This window comes from Haemaphysalis longicornis, unplaced genomic scaffold (assembly GCF_048455015.1).
Source record: "Haemaphysalis longicornis isolate Haplotype H1 unplaced genomic scaffold, Haemaphysalis longicornis Haplotype H1 scaffold_3, whole genome shotgun sequence".
Lineage (NCBI taxonomy): Eukaryota > Metazoa > Arthropoda > Arachnida > Ixodida > Ixodidae > Haemaphysalis > Haemaphysalis longicornis.
The window spans coordinates 47,289,211-47,306,953 of record NW_027526335.1 but is presented as its reverse complement, the minus strand read 5'-3'; the positions used below and the strand labels follow the sequence as shown (position 1 = coordinate 47,306,953).

At 48.3% G+C, this 17,743-nt stretch overlaps 2 protein-coding genes across 2 annotated transcripts; both read left to right on the top strand.

Moving 5' to 3' along the window:
- Positions 1–836: 836 nt before the first annotated feature.
- Vti1b (Vesicle transport through interaction with t-SNAREs 1b) lies at positions 837–2,006 on the top strand. The gene has a single exon (XM_077703119.1). It carries the CDS (start codon positions 1,008–1,010, stop codon positions 1,689–1,691), a length of 684 nt encoding a protein of 227 aa, XP_077559245.1. The 5' UTR covers positions 837–1,007; the 3' UTR covers positions 1,692–2,006.
- Positions 2,007–3,230: 1,224 nt separating this feature from the next.
- LOC144174412 (G2/mitotic-specific cyclin-A-like) lies at positions 3,231–17,343 on the top strand. Its single transcript, XM_077703120.1, has 8 exons — positions 3,231–3,669; positions 4,453–4,705; positions 5,368–5,498; positions 7,349–7,572; positions 8,421–8,625; positions 11,256–11,369; positions 11,819–11,952; positions 16,852–17,343. The coding sequence occupies exons 1-8, from the start codon at positions 3,472–3,474 to the stop codon at positions 16,898–16,900; spliced, it is 1,308 nt and encodes a 435-aa protein (XP_077559246.1). The 5' UTR covers positions 3,231–3,471; the 3' UTR covers positions 16,901–17,343.
- Positions 17,344–17,743: the final 400 nt, after the last annotated feature.

Here is a 17,743-nt window from a genome sequence, read left to right as displayed (position 1 = left end):
TGTTTCTGTGAAGGAATTCCGGTATCGCAAAACCTTTCCGGTAGATTTTGTACGCTTCTGCAGCATCTGCATGTTCTGCAGCCCCTTTGTACACTTCTCGCATGGCATGAGAGCTTTTACACCTTCGAGACTAGCCTTGCGCACCTCCACACGTGCTAGTGTGTAACGATTTCTTGCACGTCTACAGTTTCAAAGGGAGTGCAATACTAGCTGCAACGTCACTGGTACAAGCGCTGCAGCCGCTGCAGCTTACCAAGGCTTGAACCAGAGCTGCTCAGGCCCAAACGAAAGCTCAAGCGACCAGCGACCGCTGATGAAGTCGCTTGCACAAAAAGCTTTATCGCCTAGATTTTCGCGAAGTTGGCACAGCATTTCTGTGCGTTTACAAGTTTACTTAGCAAGACTTCCTTGTGCGCCCAATAATTGCTCGCGGCCTCATTCTATGCCATTGATATGCTTTATATATGAGGCGATGCTTTCACTTTCAGTTTGATTTTATACATGGAGCTTTCCGATTTGGCTTGGCTTCTGACGTGGCTAGTCCTTTTACAGCTAGCGCACAGGGTTTGACAGATAAATAATTCTCCTAGCCGATCAGGATCCGACGTTTGCCGCGGCAGCGCTGCAATCGTAAAAATGACCACGCAGTGAAATCAGTCAAGCAAAAAAACTTTTAAAAAAGCAAAATATTAAAACAAAGACATTTTAGTAATTAAAAATAAATATTTTATGTTTTTATTTGTACAAATTGTTGTTTTTATTTAAAACAGTGCTTTGTATTGTGCTGCCGTCGCATTATTTAATAGCAAAAGTCAAGAAAAGACCAACAGTGTGGGACCATTTTTACCGTGGGGAGTTTACGACCCGTGTTTATCGCAACGCCGCTGGCAGACGGGCAGGTCACAGGACCGTCAGCTGGGTGTGTTTTCGTCTTTTCGTTTGATGGGCTTCGATATTACGCACCCTTCCTGCCAGTGTAAGCCTGACACATACGTAAGAAGCTCACAATGTCTTCGGAAAAGTTCGAGGACCTCGAAGAGGACTTCGTGTCGCTTATGGACGACATGCGACGCAAATTGGAGAGCGTCAAGAACCGTGGTGGCGTCGCCGAGAGCAAGAAGTCTCAGCTTCGCGAGATACAGCGCAAGGTGGACCAAGCCAGCGGAGTCCTGCAGGAGATGGAGCACGAAGCGCGGTCGGCACCGAACCCGTACCGTGTGCATATGAATTCCAAGACCCGAAAGTACCGCTCAGAACTCGATGAAGTGAACAAGACCGCATCGACTTTGGCTGGAGGGGCTACGCACGTTACCATCGCCCGGCAAGACCTGCTGAGTCCGTCCAGCGTCTTGGGGGATTTCGGCAGTGGCGATCCCCAACGCAGTAGGCTCCTTCAGATGAATGAAACCTTGAACAGAACCACGGACAGCTTGGCTCGAACTTTTCAAGTGGCCGCCGAAACTGACCAAATCGGGACGGCCGTTGCGGAAGAACTTCGCACCCAAAGGGAATCGCTCGTGCGCACGAAAGAGCGGCTCGAAGAGACGGATCAGAACCTAACAACTAGTCGCAAGATATTGCGCACCATGTATAGGCGCGTCATGACTAACAAGATGATACTGATCTTGATTATCGTTATCGAAATGTGCATCCTAGGGGCACTTATCTACTGGAAATTTATCATGAAGTGAAGACTCGAAGTTGTGTGTGTGAAGTCAAAGAATGCGCGCAATGACTAATGCGAAGCACTCTTCCGTTAAACGTATATTATGCTGGTAATGTATTTGTAAATGTCAGTGCGGAAATCTGTTATATGCACCCCCCCCCCTTTTTTTTTTTACTTTTCATTTGATTGCACGTTTATACAGAGCGTTACAAGTCCTCATAAGCTTGGCCGGGTGTATAAAGTGGCATTTGGTAAAGCTGTGGCTTTCGTTTGTGCTTTTTGAAGACGATTTGTTGATCTCAACTCTTTATTAAATGCATGCATGTTTATATTCACTTCATCTCTACAACGACTTCATTGCAGTGGAGGCGCATTAAATATCATGCGTATTGCAACACTCATCCTACTTTCAGTGCAGCTTTTATTGGACATGAAGGCCTAGGTGGTTGGGGTTGTGAAGCAGTTTTAGTTCTTAGTTTAACTTGGCAGTTCAGTGTGACGGTGATAACCCACCCTGCTTGACCACCAGCGCCATTAACTTCAAAACAAGCGGGCTCCGAAAGAAGGTACGACTGAACAAGACATCAGGGCGCGTTTAAAACGTGGCTAAAAGTGCGGTAGTATTAACACTGGGACGACTGGGACACCTCGTTCGTGACATCGCTAATTACAGGGTTTCATTGCCTTTTCTATCATCAGGGTAGAACAACAACAACAAAAAATTCTGACATCTAGTGGTCCAGTGAAGTGCAGGTAAGGGATTTCACCCTCCTTACCTGCACTTCACTGGACCATTAGATGTCAGAATTTTTTGTTGTTGTTCTACCCTGATGATAGAAAAGGCAATGAAACCCTGTAATTAGCGATGTCACGAACGAGGTGTCCCAGTCGTCCCAGTGTTAATACCGTACTTTTAGCCACGTTTTAAACGCGCCCTGATGTCTTGCTCAGTCGTACCTTCTTTCGGAGCCCGCTTGTTTTGAAGAGTATGGCGCTGGTGGTTAAGCAGGGTGGGTTATCACCGTCACACTGAACTGCCAAGTTAAACTAAGAACTAAAACTGCTTCACAACCCCAACCACCTAGGCCTTCATGTCCAATAAAAGCTGCACCGAAAGTAGCAAAATGGAGTGCGGAAAACGGTGCGAAAATGTGGCAGAGCGTAAAACAACGAAGGTATTTGCTTTTGGACGGTTACGCATTTAATAAGGTCAACGCTGAAATCAAATTGTAGCGCAACTTGCAATGCAGCCCATCACACTCCCTCCACCCTCCCTTTTAAATGGACCAATTGACTGACTTCGGGAAAAAAACAATTGTGAGTGCGCAACAGAACGTTAGTTTTCTTTACAGATAAATAACTCGTTAAAATCCATAAAGTGGGCGTAATTTTAGCGCAAATAATTTGGTGAAATGCACCACCCTACGCACCGTTTATAACTCTACGTCTGCGCTGTGTCACCCGCAAATGGCGCTGCGGTCGAAAAGCGCGCACTAGATCATGACGTACACGTCACGTGGGGCAAAATGGGCGAACGGGATTGGTCCGTTTGTGTGCAACAAACGCTCGCGCGGAATTTAACGTTTCTCACTCAGCTGGGGGAGGGCCATTCAGCCGTGGCTGCTGCTCGAGATAGCGGTCGTTTTTCGGGGCCGACCAACCCGCTCCAGGTATTCCGGCAGCCAGCGACCGCTCGCAAAGCAGCCCGCCACATGAATCAACTGGACGACGGCCACTAAAGACGCCCAGCTAGTGCACCACCTCCGCGAAGCAGCGAGCTTCGCCGCTGGAAAAAGTCTTCAAACATGGCGAGGCGTAACGCAAGCGTGACCGTTGGCTACGCTGACGAAAACTCGAGGCCTCTCAACCAGCCCTCCAAGCCAACCGGGAATGGACAAAAGGCTGCTGGACAGGCCGTTCACAAAAGGCAAGCTCTGGGATGCCTGCAAGCTAACGCCGTTGTCGACAAGAAGCCGTTACCCAGGCGAGACTGCGCAAAGCAGGTAGGGCTGACGCTCTGGCGTGCCTAGCATCCGCAACCATTGTTTGTTGTCGCACATGTGTTGCGTGCCGGTACGGCCTCTCTTTTTTGTGCGAACATATTTGCGTTAAAGTCGCACGGGCGCTGTGGTTTCTTTTTATTGTGGTATTTGAAATTGGTAATGGCACGTATTGTGACTCGTATTTCGTCCGACGTTGTGGCTGTTAACGTGGAAGCGGTCTTGCTTTCATTTCATATTTGTAGTTACTTGATGTCTCCTTGAGTAGTCCTGCCGTGCCTGCTGTTTTCTCTGAGATATTGTTTTCCCTTTGCCAGGGATTTAGTATTTCGGCTTTCTGCTCGGGAACCACCTACACGAGTCACGAGTTATCGCTTCCCTTTTCTTGCGGACATTTTTTTTTCTGCTGAAAAAAAGGTGTTTCGTTATGTTTGTTGTTATCAGGCTTGTTCACTAACCTCTCTGCAGCGTGATGGTAGTGCCTATTGGCAATTTTTCAGCAAGCTGTTTGATTTTCGCGGTGTTGATACGCGTCTTGTGCCCTGCCCAGAACGAAGTACTGCTCATCTAAACGGGTAATGTCCCTTCACATTCTGAGAATTGTTTTGTGTGCTTTGCTGTATCGGTAAACACTCGGCCGTACCGCTATCAACTAGGCTTCCGAAACGGAGTCGGCATGGCTATGGGTAACGGCAGTATTTTCGACTAGCTGATATGACAAGCCACTGCGCCTTCCCCTCCCCCCCCCCCCCCCCCCCTCCCCTTCCTCCTTTAAAAATTTTTCAGCAAGCTGCAGCTGCTGTCAGGCGGTCAGCGCGATTGGGAGCATCGACTGACACCTCTCGCCCTCTGGGTCACTTCGAAGTGTTCGACGACTCTTGCGATGTTGCCGCCGCACAACCGCAGACGGCCGGCGCACCGACTGGAAGGCCTCCTTCCCCGCTGGCCCCCGTCTGCGTCGCAATTCCAGGAGCGCCAAAAAATGTGGGCCCAGAAACTCCGATGTCGCCCGACTGCGGCATGGAGTGCGAGGGAGATGGCAAGTAGCGAGCGTCAAATGTCCGCCCTGTTGCTTTGTGGCTGCGTCTAATCTCGCGGCAGCCGTGAGCATTACCTCCGCGAAATTCTCACGGCAGTTTCCATAAAAGCTGGCTGAGCTCCTAAAATTTGCTGAATATAACGTCCCAACGTGTCTTAACATGACGCAACTTCACCGGACCTAGCTTAACCTATCCGAACGCGTTGTAACCTACTCAAATCCAACCCAACTGCAACAAACCTAATCTAACCCAGCCTGACACAGAACACAACCTATATTAAACATAATTCAACCCATTCTAGAAGTCTTGTGCATTAATCTCTTGATATGGTAAAATCATAGTAAAAAAAGTATTAGAAAAATCACGATGACCCACAAATTCTGAAAGGAAAAAAACATTGCCATGTCAGATTCGAACCTGAGCCTTCTGGTTTAAAACCAAGTACTATACTGCAGTGCTTCAGGGGAAGCTGCCAACACGGCTTTCTAGAGAATATTTATCCCATAGAATCTCTGCGTGGTTTGCTTAGCCAATGTGAGGTGACTGCCATGAGAAATTTCCGACGATAATTTTCACGGTTGCTGAGATAAAAGACGCTACCTTGCTTGTTCACCAGCAGTTCAGATTGCCTAATTGCGTTCGCTGTGCTTCTCTGCCACAGTGGGCGAGTCTCCCATGGTCCTGGACACGTCCCTGCACACCCTCGAGCCCATGGGCTACTCAGATCTTCGGGAACTCGAGTCCAGTGTGGAGTATTCGCGGGACATTTATGGCTACCTGCGGGACCAAGAGGTGCGTTTCTGGGGAATTTCTGCGATGTCAGTCCTGTGTTGAACTCCAGTTGTGTGCTTCCTTGCAAATTTCCTTTTCCTTCTGTGCACACTACACAAATGGAAACCCCAATTCCATTGCATGAGAGCTCGATGTCGTTGGGCCCCGTGTCGACGCATTTGCTGCGTACTTGCGTGGCTGTGAGAAAAACATTCCTGGATGTGTGTGGCACTGCCGTCGTGCTTTTAAAGGTGTACTTAAGGCCAACTGCACTCGAATTTTACCTCGACCAAATTTATTTGTAATGTGTAGTAAGTGCCACCAAATCAGCTGGGACACGGGTGATAGCCCCGTGAAATGCTTCATTAATCAGTCAGAAGCTTTAAAAAAGCTCCACTGCAGACCGCGCTGCACCTGCCTGCGGATCGCATAAACAGCCATTACGCACCCATACCTGCCAGGTTTCCCGAATTGTCCGGGAGACTCCCGAATTTTGATGGTTTTGTACAATTGTACGGCCGAAACGAAAATCTCCCGAATACACACCCGTGTCAGCCCAAACCTTTCTCCCAGTTTGGACACATTGCGCCAGAGCTACCTGACAGTCTAATACAATCCTACACCCGTCGCGGTGGCTCAGTGGCTAAGGCGTTGCGCTGCTGAGCACGAGGTCGCGGGTTCGATTCCCGGCCGCGGCGGCCGCTTTTCTGATGGAGGCAAAAAGCAAAAACGCCCGTGTGTACGAGATTTCGGCGCACGTTAAAGATCCCCAGGTGGTCAAAATTAATCCGGAGCCCTCCACTACAGCGCGCCTCATCGCCTGCGTTGCGTCGGCGCGTTAAACCCTACAATCAATCAATAATACAATCCTACAGCGATTGACATCGTGATAATTGAGGAGGTTAAAAAGCGTAGTCGGCCATGTGTGCAAGTTAAGCTGCTTAGTAACACAAACGCAAAATGTGAGAGGCAGTTCAGTATGGTAAAGCAAAATTGCACCCAGTTCCGAGCGCCCATCCTACCGGCGAGCGGCCGTAACATGTTCCACTCTGTGCAATGAACATTTTTTTCATCATCATCATCATGTCTAACACAACCCTCATCCACGTTCTTTTGGCAAGGAGTCACAGGTACGATCATTGTTACGCTCTACAGTATTACTAGGACTTCCTGAAAAAGGTGGCGTCAGCCCCGCCAAAGATTTAGCATCTGACCAGTTGGTGCATACCTCATTAGTTGTTTGGACGAAGCAGTGTAAATAATTGCACTCTGCTGCTACTAATTTTTCGATCCCTTAGCCTCCCCCCTTCCCCTGTCAGAGCTCCCTAATGCCATCTCGGAGAACCTGGCAGGTATGCGCACCTGTGAGGTTCCAGCCGACGGGGGCTGCTTCTTCTGGCCAGCCATGCAGCTGGAAAACCAGTCGAGCTCTGCTGCAAATGCTTTACCCATTTGCTGCTCCGTGCTTACGTAGAAGCTTGCTTGCAGGCTTGTTCCCAAGGTGCTGACTGTCTGGCCGCTCGCTGGACTGCTGCAACGCCACTTTAATGGCTGCGCTCTTCTCTATTTTGGTTTCAAAATCTCTCGGATTTCTGCTGACCGCTTGCGGCGTCCACGCGTGTATTTCAGCTGTCGTATTTTCCATCTTGCTGTCTGTTTCAGCAGGCTATAGAGTGTTTTCAAGACGTCAAAAATTTTGAGTGCAGTTGCCCTTTACCGACGCCGCCTTTAAAACTGATCACTTACTTTCTGCTTTACTATAAACCAGCGTCGCCTTTTCTTTGCCCACTCGCAGCGCTGTGCTGTTTTGAAAGGCTCGTTTCATTTTATTCATGACTGGATGTGTTCCTGTTTTCCCTTCCTCCTCGCAGTTGAAGTTCAGGCCGAAAGCAAACTACATGGAGAAGCAGCCGGACATCACCTCCTCTATGCGCACCATCCTCGTTGACTGGCTGGTTGAGGTGGCCGACGAGTACAAATTGCACGCGGAGACGTTGTTCCTGGCAGTCTCGTACGTCGACCGCTTCCTCTCCAGCATGTCTGTAGTGCGGAACAAGCTCCAACTCGTCGGCACGGCTTCGCTTCTCATTGCTGCGTAAGGATGCTCTCGTTTGGAATGTACTGCTCTGCGAAAGTGTCTGGCACTATTTGAGTTGTCTGTTTGGAGCTACACACCTGTTGCTGCAATCTGAATCTGGTCTTGGTTACTTTGGTGCTTAATCCACAACACAAAATTGCTGGCTTGAGTTGTAGTACCACCTGAAAGTGCACACTGCACATGTGCTGACCATTTGCAGCAAATTTTTTTATCGATTTGCACACACCTGGGCCTTTAGACTGCCAAGAAATGCCCACTGTATCCTTTGATACCTCCTTAACATTTTTAAGAAGCTAGTATAGTTCCATAACTGGCCGCATTGTCCCAGATAGTTTGAAAGATGGCTTCCTCCATCATAAGCACTTCTGACAGAGTTACACTAATTTTTATGGGTATATGTAACATTATACGCAAATGTTTATATGTAGGTATACATATGTTGGTATAAGTGGTTAAATGATTCATTATATACCTACATTATATTTGTAGGTATACATATACCTACTTTTTATGGGTATATAATACATTATTTTATTTGATAACCACAGGAGAGAAAAAAAATTTTCCTTTTTTATTGGAGTCGTAAGTTATATTGTAAAAACACATTAGAATTTTCAACTGTGGTTTTCAGTGTTTGGGGCATTACAGGGTTAAGATCTTGCACACTGTGTGCAAAGAAAAACGATTTCTATACTGCCCGATGAAACTGTTCAAAGCTTTTGGCAGCTACACGCTCGCATAAATTGGCCATACGTTCAATAACCTTGCATCTGTGACTGTCTTCCAGGAAACTATACACCTAGATTTGCATTTCAACTGATCTTTACCGTCTTGTTGCCATGCAGCAAGTTTGAGGAGATCTATCCGCCCGAGGTGAAGGAGTTTGTCTACATCACGGATGACACGTACACCCACGAGCAAGTTCTCAAGATGGAGCGCGTGGTGCTCAAGATTCTCTCCTTCCACGTGGCTGTGCCCACGATCAACTACTTTCTGCTGCGCTTTGCCCAGGTCAACCACGCGCCAGACACGGCCAAGCATCTCGGCCACGTACGTAACTTTCCCCTGCTGTTGCTGCCTGTTCGGTTGAGCTGAAAGTTTGCCAAGGCTGACCTCTGTGTTGGGAGGCGGTGTCCCTGAAGAAGAAAGCATATGACAGCTGCATCTTATCGCTCCTCACCTACGGGGCAGAACCTTGGAGGCTCGCTAAAGGGGGAGACGAGGGTCTTGAAATGAACTTCTTTATTAATTGGTCTATGATAATGAAAATCGCTGTGCGTATGTGTTCTGTTTCCCTCATTTCGAATATGTGATTAGTTTTCATGTGGCATAAGTGCTTTTTGAGTTACAAAGAAAATACTGGAGCCTAATTAATTTCTTGTGAGCCTTTAAGGGGCTTTTTATTCAAAATTTTTAAAAATAAATGGTATGGATGTGTAGCTTAAGACCTGCCATGCATGCTGATGCTATTTGTATTCCTGTAAAGATAGTTGATTGGATAGAATTAGTCTAATTATGCCAAGTAGTTTTCAGAAAACTTAATGAGCTCGTATTATTACTCATATTTAAGGCACATTGAGCCAATTAAAATAGCATCGCCATGCAGTTCATTTCATCCCGAATTCAGCGGTATAACGTTTATAGAAGTCCTTTGAAAAAAACGACCTGGAAACCTCTGTAAGGCTAGGCACATATGCAAAAAAGGGAAGCTGAGAAAATTGCGGTTGAAGTTTTACTAAGTTTTATTTACTGAACATGTGAAAAGGCGAAACGCTTTAGAATGTAGCTTTCTTTTCGCTCAACACGAGCATACCAAGTTTGCTGAACTCGGTTCATGACAAAATTATAAAATCCTCTATACACAGATGGCACTTGGCAGAAAACCTGAACAAAAGCAAAGCCAGAACTTTGCTTCAATTTTTACGCTGTTGGCAGCACGCAGGCTCTCTTTGGCGACCAACTGTGGTGCATGATGGGCACCTCAGCCTTGTAAACGTTTATTTTATGTTAACTGCTTAATTCGTTGCAATCAAATTGGCTTCAGGGCGATTTGCATCGCGCGAAATGAGTTGCAACAAAGGGGCTGGTAATGGCATGCACCACACTGTTCTGTGACGTGCATGCGCTTGGCTACGTGGGATAACCACATTTTCGATTTCATCTACTCGTAAATCACGTCGCCCCTGCACGTTGTGAACAGTGCAAGCATTTATCATTTTCAAATCGCTCATCTGTATGGTATCTTGCCGACAAGGAAGCGCGCGCCGGGATGCGGGCCGACCCGCCGCAGCATCGTTGATAACAGAATGAATACACTTCCCTTGCGCCGTCGGCAAGCGGCATCCTCCACTTTATCATTTCTTTTCTTTCTATTTGCTGCTGATCTTGCACACTAGTGCAATGCACCGAAATGCACATTAGTACACCCTCGGGTGTAATCATCTTGCTAACGCTATCGTCTCGGCAGTCCGCAGGTGCGCTAAGCCTACCTCTGTCTCGGCGCCGTTCTTGCGGTAACTTGCCGCCAGACACACAAAGAGCATTCCAGGCGCTTTGTAATACTGTTTGTTCATCTTTTCGGTTATCGCTAGATATGTTTACTTCATTTTTATGGTGTGCAGTGCTTTTGCCGATCGTCACATAGACGAGTACATGAGCCATTGCATAGTGATGAGTGCGCCGAGCAGACGACCCACAGTGCCCAGCAAATCAGATTGTGCCCTGCGGTCACATGCAGTCAGTATCCAAATGGGCGGTGCCTTCAGTCTTTTTTTTTTTTTCTACACCGAGTATACTCGCAACCAGTGGATGAAACGAAGCGGTTCTGGCGGGGATTTGAAAACGAAGACGCACTTTCAAATGAGACCAAGATGGACGCCATAGCGCATGCAGAACCCGAGCGGCGAGCCGTCAAAAAATTGCTATTTTTGCATCAAATACTGGCCGATTTTAGCGGTTTTCGGTGATATAAATTGATATTACGGCTCAAATACAGACTCCTGGGTCTGGATATTTGGCTGACAAGAAGAAAAATACTTCTTTCCGAAAATGGCAGTTCAAAAACGTTTTTTTTTTTTTTTTTTGCCAAATTTCGGGATTCCAAGACCCACGTCTCCCCTTAAATTGGGGACGATGCAGCGAGCAATAGAACGGAAGATGATAGGTGTAACATTAAGGGACAAGGAGAGCAAAGTGGGTCGGGGAACAGCCGCATGTTAAGGGCGTGTTAGTAGAAATTAATGAGCAGAAATGGACGTGGGCAGGGCATGTACTGCGAAGGCAAGATAACCGTTGGTCATTAAGGGTAACAGAGTGGATCCCTAGAAAAGGCAAGCGTGGCAGCGGGCGACGGAAAGTTGGATGGGCAGGTAAGATCGAGTAGTTTCCGGGGATAAATTGGTCTCAGTTAGCACAGGACCGGGATAATTGAGGATCCATGGGAGAGGCCTTTGCCATGCAGTGGGTGTAGATAGGCTGCTGCTGCTGCTGCTGATGATGATAACTGGAATAGTTTTCATACTGAATCTGCCTTAGTTTTATTCTGCTGGCTTTAGAAATGCCTCTTTGCACCGGATATGGTGTGCTCTTGCTCCTCCTCTGCTGCGAAAGACCTAGCTTTCGCAGCATGCCAGGCGGTTGCGTTGCTTGGTGCCTGAAGGTTCCTCCTCCCTTCCCTGCAGTACCTGTGTGAGCTGGCACTTCTGGACGACGTGCCGTACCTGCAGTTCCTGCCTAGCATTGTTGCTGGCTCTGCCCTCTGCCTTGCCAACCACACCCTTGGCAGGCATCCATGGGTGAGTGGTCACAGGCGCCGTTCTCTCGTCCCGTTGCTGGCACGTCCGCATCTGGTATTCCATTACTGCATGCCCTACCTGGAATTGCATGCTGATCATGCATTCTTGCATGACGGTTGACTTTTTGACTGGCTTTTGAATACTGTTGCATAAAGTAGACGTGAAGCAAGTTGCTTGTCTTCCATGTTTAGTTCGGTAGTCCCACTATGGCAACTACTAGTGGTTCTTGCTACTACTGCTTTAGTTGCACTAAACCCTAGCCTATTATATGCCATCTTGTTAGCTCCAAGCTGCTTTAGAACAATTTCCTCTCGCTGTCTTTTATCTCGTGTGTCTTAGTCTGCTCGGCTTGAAATGCCCGTTGGGCAGTATGAGAACTGTTCCGTCAAGGCATGCCGTCTCGGGACCACCGTGAAATGCGTCGTCTGTGCTCCTTTTCCCATGTGCAGGGCCAGGAGCTTGTGGAGTACTCTGGATACGAGGTGACCGCCTTCCGGGAGTGCATCCACTCACTGTACAGCAGCTTCTGCAATGCGCCCTCCCGCCCCCAACGGGCAGTACATGACAAGTACAAAACACCAAAGTGAGTACACGGTTTGCATTGTGGCATGCAGTCTTCCCAGGAGGCAGGTATTTGGTGATACTCCAAAGGTGGCAAAGGGGCAGCGAGTGTGACGTGGGCACAGGGCAGCCAATAGGCTTCAGGAGTGAGGGGTTCAGTGTTTGCAGTAAAAGCAAATGGACTGCAAAGTGGAACACATCTGCGGCATGCTTGCTGTTGCGTGTGTGTGCCTGCACATCTTGCGTCCTTGCAAGATTTGGGGTGGTGAACAATAGATGCGTGTTGAATATTGCATTGGCTTGTATAGGTGTTATTCATTCTCGCTTGGCAACACTGGAAATGGCCACGGACATGGTGCGCCTCGTGCCACTGCGCCAGCACGCCGAAGAAAAAAAAAACGCTGGCGTGCATCGTCTGCTCCGTTTCAACCCGATTCTCAACAATGGTGTCAACAGAGATGTTGCTAATTCAGGGGTGATCCAGCTGCGCCATTTGCGCCATTTTGCTACAATTGTACTCTCCTGCGCCCTGCTGCGCCCAGTGGTGTTTTGCTTGCGCCAAATGCTCCGAACCGCTTCAACCTGCTTCAACCCTGTCTTTCGGCCGAGAGTTGTCCCCTCAAACCAGCTGAAGCGAGACGATCATTCTCCCGCTAACCAGCACGATGGTTCCTAGGTTGGCAACTTGAAAGAAGCGGTGCGCTCGATTATTCGGTTGCCCCAGCCAAGCTTCGCTCATGGTGCAGCCACAGTGCAGCAATAGTGCAGCCACGGTGCCGCTTCGGAGCAGAGAAGTGGTGATTCGGCAAGTCGGCATGCATACAGACCGATGGCGTGGAGTCCGCAATGGAGTGGTTTTCCGCGCTGCTGCAAACAAGCATAATGGCATTACTTCACGTGTATCGCTTGTAGAAAACTAGCGATTGACGTTCGGCCACTCGTGACAAGATGCGCAAACGAGAGTCTATTCTTTTCTGCGCTCGCGGCGAATCGTTTTATTACTGTGCGGCCTTATATTTAGGGCTAGTGCAGTGGAGTAGCGCTAGCCAAAACTGCATCACCCTAAGTTTAAACAACTTGCCGTTTGGGATTTTCGCAGCGGGTTTCTCTTTGTTGTTGATTTTTGTTCTTTTTTTTTTTTCATTTCGCGTGACGGTATTGAAAATGAAGCCCCTTCATATTGCTCTTATCCACGACCTGAGTGGTCGGGAATGTGGTGCTGATGTTGGCAATGAAAAGCGGCTCAGGTGGAATTTGGATTGATTGATTGATTGATTGTAGGGTTTAACGCGCCGACGCAACGCAGGCGATGAGGCGCGCCGTAGTGGAGGGCTCCGGATTAATTTTGACCACCTGGGGATCTTTATCGTGCGCCGAAATCTCGTACACACGGGCGTTTTTGCTTTTCGCCTCCATCAGAAAAGCGGCCGCCGCGGCCGGGAATCGAACCCGTGACCTCGTGCTCAGCAGCGCAACGCCTTAGCCACTGAGCCACCGCGGCGGGTAGGTGGAATTTGGAACAAAAGGGGATCCCATGCCGTGCGCTGCTGAAAAGGGCTGAAGACATTATTTCAACAGGGTAGGCTTTATTAGCAGAAGGCAACTCTGCCTTGAGCCACACCCTCTCCGAGCTGAATGAACTTAATAAGAAGGCAAGCAAGAAGCAATAGTATGGTGTGATGTGTGTGAAGTGCAATATTTTCTGTCTAAATATTGTCGAGCCGGACCCTCCGAGCTGGATGAACTGAACGAAACGGCAAGTAAGAAGCAACAAATCAATGCAATATGTTTGACATAGTGAAATATTTTTATTGTAAATAAAATGGGCCCCTCTTTGGTATGAGTAAGTTTTTGTAATGATTACTTGGTGTTTTTTTTTAAGTTAAAGAAACGCTTGTCATCTGCTTCACTTGCAGCGGTGTCTAAAGGCTGTGGGGGCAGACATTTTTGGTGCTTTAGTTACCAGCTTCAGAGTCTACAACTGTGGGGAAGTAATTAGCGTTGCCTGACTGAATGATTGCCAGCCTTCTTTATCTCCAGATAAATGAAGATGCAACATAAGTTTTGTGCTGCTCCCAAGCTGCTCCAAAATCAAGTTCTGATACAGTAGTGCTCCAAAATAACATTTTTTCGGCTCCAAAAATTGCTCCAATAGTTCGAATGGCTGGATCACCCCTGCTAATTGCACCCGCATTGGAGTCGAGGCATTACTTTGTGTTCGGTGGGGTAGAGCTTGGAATGCCCAACCCATGTCATGGGTTTAACACAGACAAGTACCGCCATCCTGTGGAGCCAGACTTAACCATTGAGGGCGCACTCACATGGTTGCCTGCATGTGTGCCTTGCCAGTGAATACAAGCTATATTTCACTTGGATTACAAGGTCATCAAACATCTATTTTGTACGTCAGCACCTGTAAATTAAAGGGGCCCTGAAAGGCGTTTTGAGCACACTAAATGAAGTAGCGCACTCGTTAAATTGGGTTGTCAACGACATCTGTGCCAAGTATTACTCTTTTACGCGCAGCGGAAAGCTCACACTTTTGTTGCAAAGTTTGTCGCTTTTTTCTCACCCTTCCCTTCGTGTTTTTGGACGCCGCCATCTTCACATGTCTACATCATCGATTCCCAGATGTTCGTCATGAGCTAGACATCCTGTTATTGGGCGGTTTTTTCACACACTTCCGGCAAAGAGATGAGTCGTCTGCTCAGCGTCGGCTCGCCGGCTGATCTGCCAGCGGAGTGCCGGAGTGCTTGGACATTTTACGACAAACGAAACAAGTGTAAACAAACGCTTAACCGTTTGTATTGAATGCAACACGGCCATAACACGACATGGATATTCTCTTACCTGAGTACGTTCCATAACGAAAGCGCTGAAGCCCCATGGCACTTCTTTCATGCAATCGCAGAGAACGCCCTGAGCTGAATGCCCGGGTTTGACGCATACATTTTATTCAACTTCGAAACAATCCAGAGATGCGTTTCGAACGAACACAACATCACAACATGCGTTGCAAGTCTGAACCGCGATTGACAGATGATGGGTTGCCCCCTCCTGCCCGTCGTAAATTCAACACTCAACTCGCGCGCGGTTTGCGGGGACGAACAGCAAGTCACTTAACTCTGGCGCACAAGCCGAGATGGCTTTTAGCCACGCACACTGCACATACGCCATGCGAGGTTGAGTCGTACGTCGCTCGTCGCTCGAGAAAGATAATCCAGACCATGGGAAGCACTATCCACCCGCAGAAGCACAACGTCGCATTTCATCGCAAAACAAAGGCGTCCGCAACACACACACCATCGCCTCCTGTAATGCCAAACGCATCTCGCACTTCCCAATGGGAGTAAATGGTACGCCTGCAGTGCCCACATGTCGCGAGGTGGGGCCCCAAGCTGAACCGGGATCACACAACCGTAACTGACTTCTAGAGCGGTTTGTGCCTTGTTGCCAAGGCAACCGATGTTTGAGATTGTCAAAGAAATGGCGCTCGCTCCAGTGCTAGAAAGCTCGGAGCCGCGCCGGAGCATGTTTTGCCAACGTTGCTGCTCTCCACCACGCGTCGCCCCAAGCTGAACTGGTCACATGATTGAAGCGTTTTGTGCACGGGTTCTGTATCGGTTTAAAATGTCTTTTTCACATGCCGCCGGCAGGAATTACCACAGCCGCAAAATAAGGCCCGCCACCAGCGGGGCCACATCTGATACGGCGCTTTTTGGATAAACAGTACGCGGTGTATCAAAGGTGTTTCTAGCGCACGATCCTCCCCGTGCGGCTGCGAGTTCGCCGCCGATAAAAAGTCGCATGCCGCCGATAGCAACTGCAGGAACGTACACCGCGAAAGGGAAAGGCCAGGCCCCCGCACAAATGCAGCCAGATTTTTCGTTCGCTTTTCGAGCCTTGAGCGGAGTGCGGGATTCATGGTGTCAACAAAGCTTGCCCGTAGCAGCAGACGGCAGTCGAGGAGCGCCATAGCGGAAGTACGTCACCGCTGAGGAGCGCAGCATCGTGGGAGGGAAGGCTCGTGCGCCGTCAACAGCGAGAGGAGGAAACGCGGCGCGACGATAATGCACGGTTTTTGATTTACGATTTCTCAGCTAATACTCATCGTTTTAACAAAATTCTTGCGGGAGGAGATTGCTAATACATTGCTTTATTTGGTTACATGTACATCCATGCATTGGCGGAAGGTATTTCAGGACCCCTTTAAGCGCCTCGTTTACCACCCATGTTAGTGGCCAGCAATCGTTTCAAACAATGAACGGTGGCAGTACTAAAACGTCCTATTGAAGTGGGAGTGGTTCCCCATTCTGAATTCGCAAGATGAATGGGCTGCCAAGAAGGCCACGAGTATTTGAATGGCCAGGGGGCTGCTAGTCGTTGGATTCACCCACAGGTTCGGTGGTGTTAAAGGGAAGTAAGAAGGGGGGGGTTATGTCCACTCTATCGCAAATGGTATAGCGCCAGGCTGAGAATACAGCTTGCGTTTCTTGCTTGTTTGTCGACGTCATTTACCGTGGTTCGTGTTTGCTTCATGCGCATAGCCTTGGAAAGTGGCCACACTTGTGATATCTGTGCCTCGCATTTTGTTTCTCCTCAATTGCCAGGCTCTAGACAAGATTGAGATTCGCACTCGCTCATTTGCTTTACGATAAACTTGCCGAGTTGATTTATATCTGCATGTGTTAAACAAAAGGCTAGGAGAAGACTGTGCCTTCCCTAGGTTTTCTATCCCTATGTTCGCTCACATCATTTCTGTGCTATGTAGTGAACTGGAGACTGCCTATTCCAGCAGAAATCGTATAACATGGTAGGCAGGGGAGTCCCCCCCCCCACCCCCCCCCCCCCACACACACACTTTTCGCTTTTCTTTTCACATGTGCTGCAACCTCTTTAACGCCGGTCTCGTTTTCTTTAGGTTCCACTGCGTGGCCAACCTGAAGCCGTCCCCCACACTACCATGCTAAAGATGACCAAAGAGGGGACTCCATCGTGAAAAGAGAATTCTCCAGCGAGCACCTTTCTGCTCCATCGTTGGCACCATGTGGTGCACAATTCTTCATACCAGTGCAAATGTTTGTGGCTTGTCTCCGAACGCGCAGCGACAAAACGAATCTGAAAGAAAAAAAAAAAAAGCAGCACCTCTACTAGCTGTCCTCTGCTGTCCAGTGTTGTTTCGCCATGCTTGTTGATAGTGCTTCATCCCAGCAGCCCCCTGCATTAACACAATGCATGATGTATTTTTATTAAATACATTCAATGCATGTTTTATTTTTAAACTTTCTCTGACGAGCTTGTCGCTGTATGAAATGCAGGAACCGTTGTCCACTCTCCTGTACAAAGTATTTTAGAATGCGACAAGTTTTTTTTAACAGGCCAATAAATGACCCTGCAAATTCTGTTTCGAATCGTCATTTCAGTCTTATTTCTACGCAGTTGCATGTGTGCCTACACACAGGCTGCTGTAGATGTGAACCTCCTGAAGGGACGCAAGCACTTGTAAAAAGCTGGAATTTGGCAGATTCAGTGCTAACAAAGGGGGGGGGGGGGGGGGGGGGGGGGGGGCGCGGACTTGCTGACAACATACTTTCTGCTCCTTTCACATGGCAGGACCACAGTACAAGCTTGCTCGCTACCATTCTAACTCTGCTTCCACTAAATGGAAGTGCATTAGTTGACCCTGTAGGTTGAAAATTGGGTGTTCTGCGCAAGTACAATAGCACACAAAATGACTGGCAACAATATGTAGGTACGTTTATTTCACAATACTCCAGCCAGTGCACTGGCAGAGGCAGGAGTGGGTACTCTGA

Bases quoted from the DNA above. Each gene is read 5' to 3' on its own strand.
- LOC144174412 (XM_077703120.1), top strand. From the start codon at position 3,472: ATGGCGAGGCGTAACGCAAGCGTGACCGTTGGCTACGCTGACGAAAAC. The intron at 5,499-7,348 runs GTGCGTTTCTGG...TCCTCCTCGCAG, and splicing joins GCTACCTGCGGGACCAAGAG to TTGAAGTTCAGGCCGAAAGC. The intron at 11,953-16,851 runs GTGAGTACACGG...CGTTTTCTTTAG, and splicing joins GACAAGTACAAAACACCAAA to GTTCCACTGCGTGGCCAACC.
- Vti1b (XM_077703119.1), top strand. From the start codon at position 1,008: ATGTCTTCGGAAAAGTTCGAGGACCTCGAAGAGGACTTCGTGTCGCTT.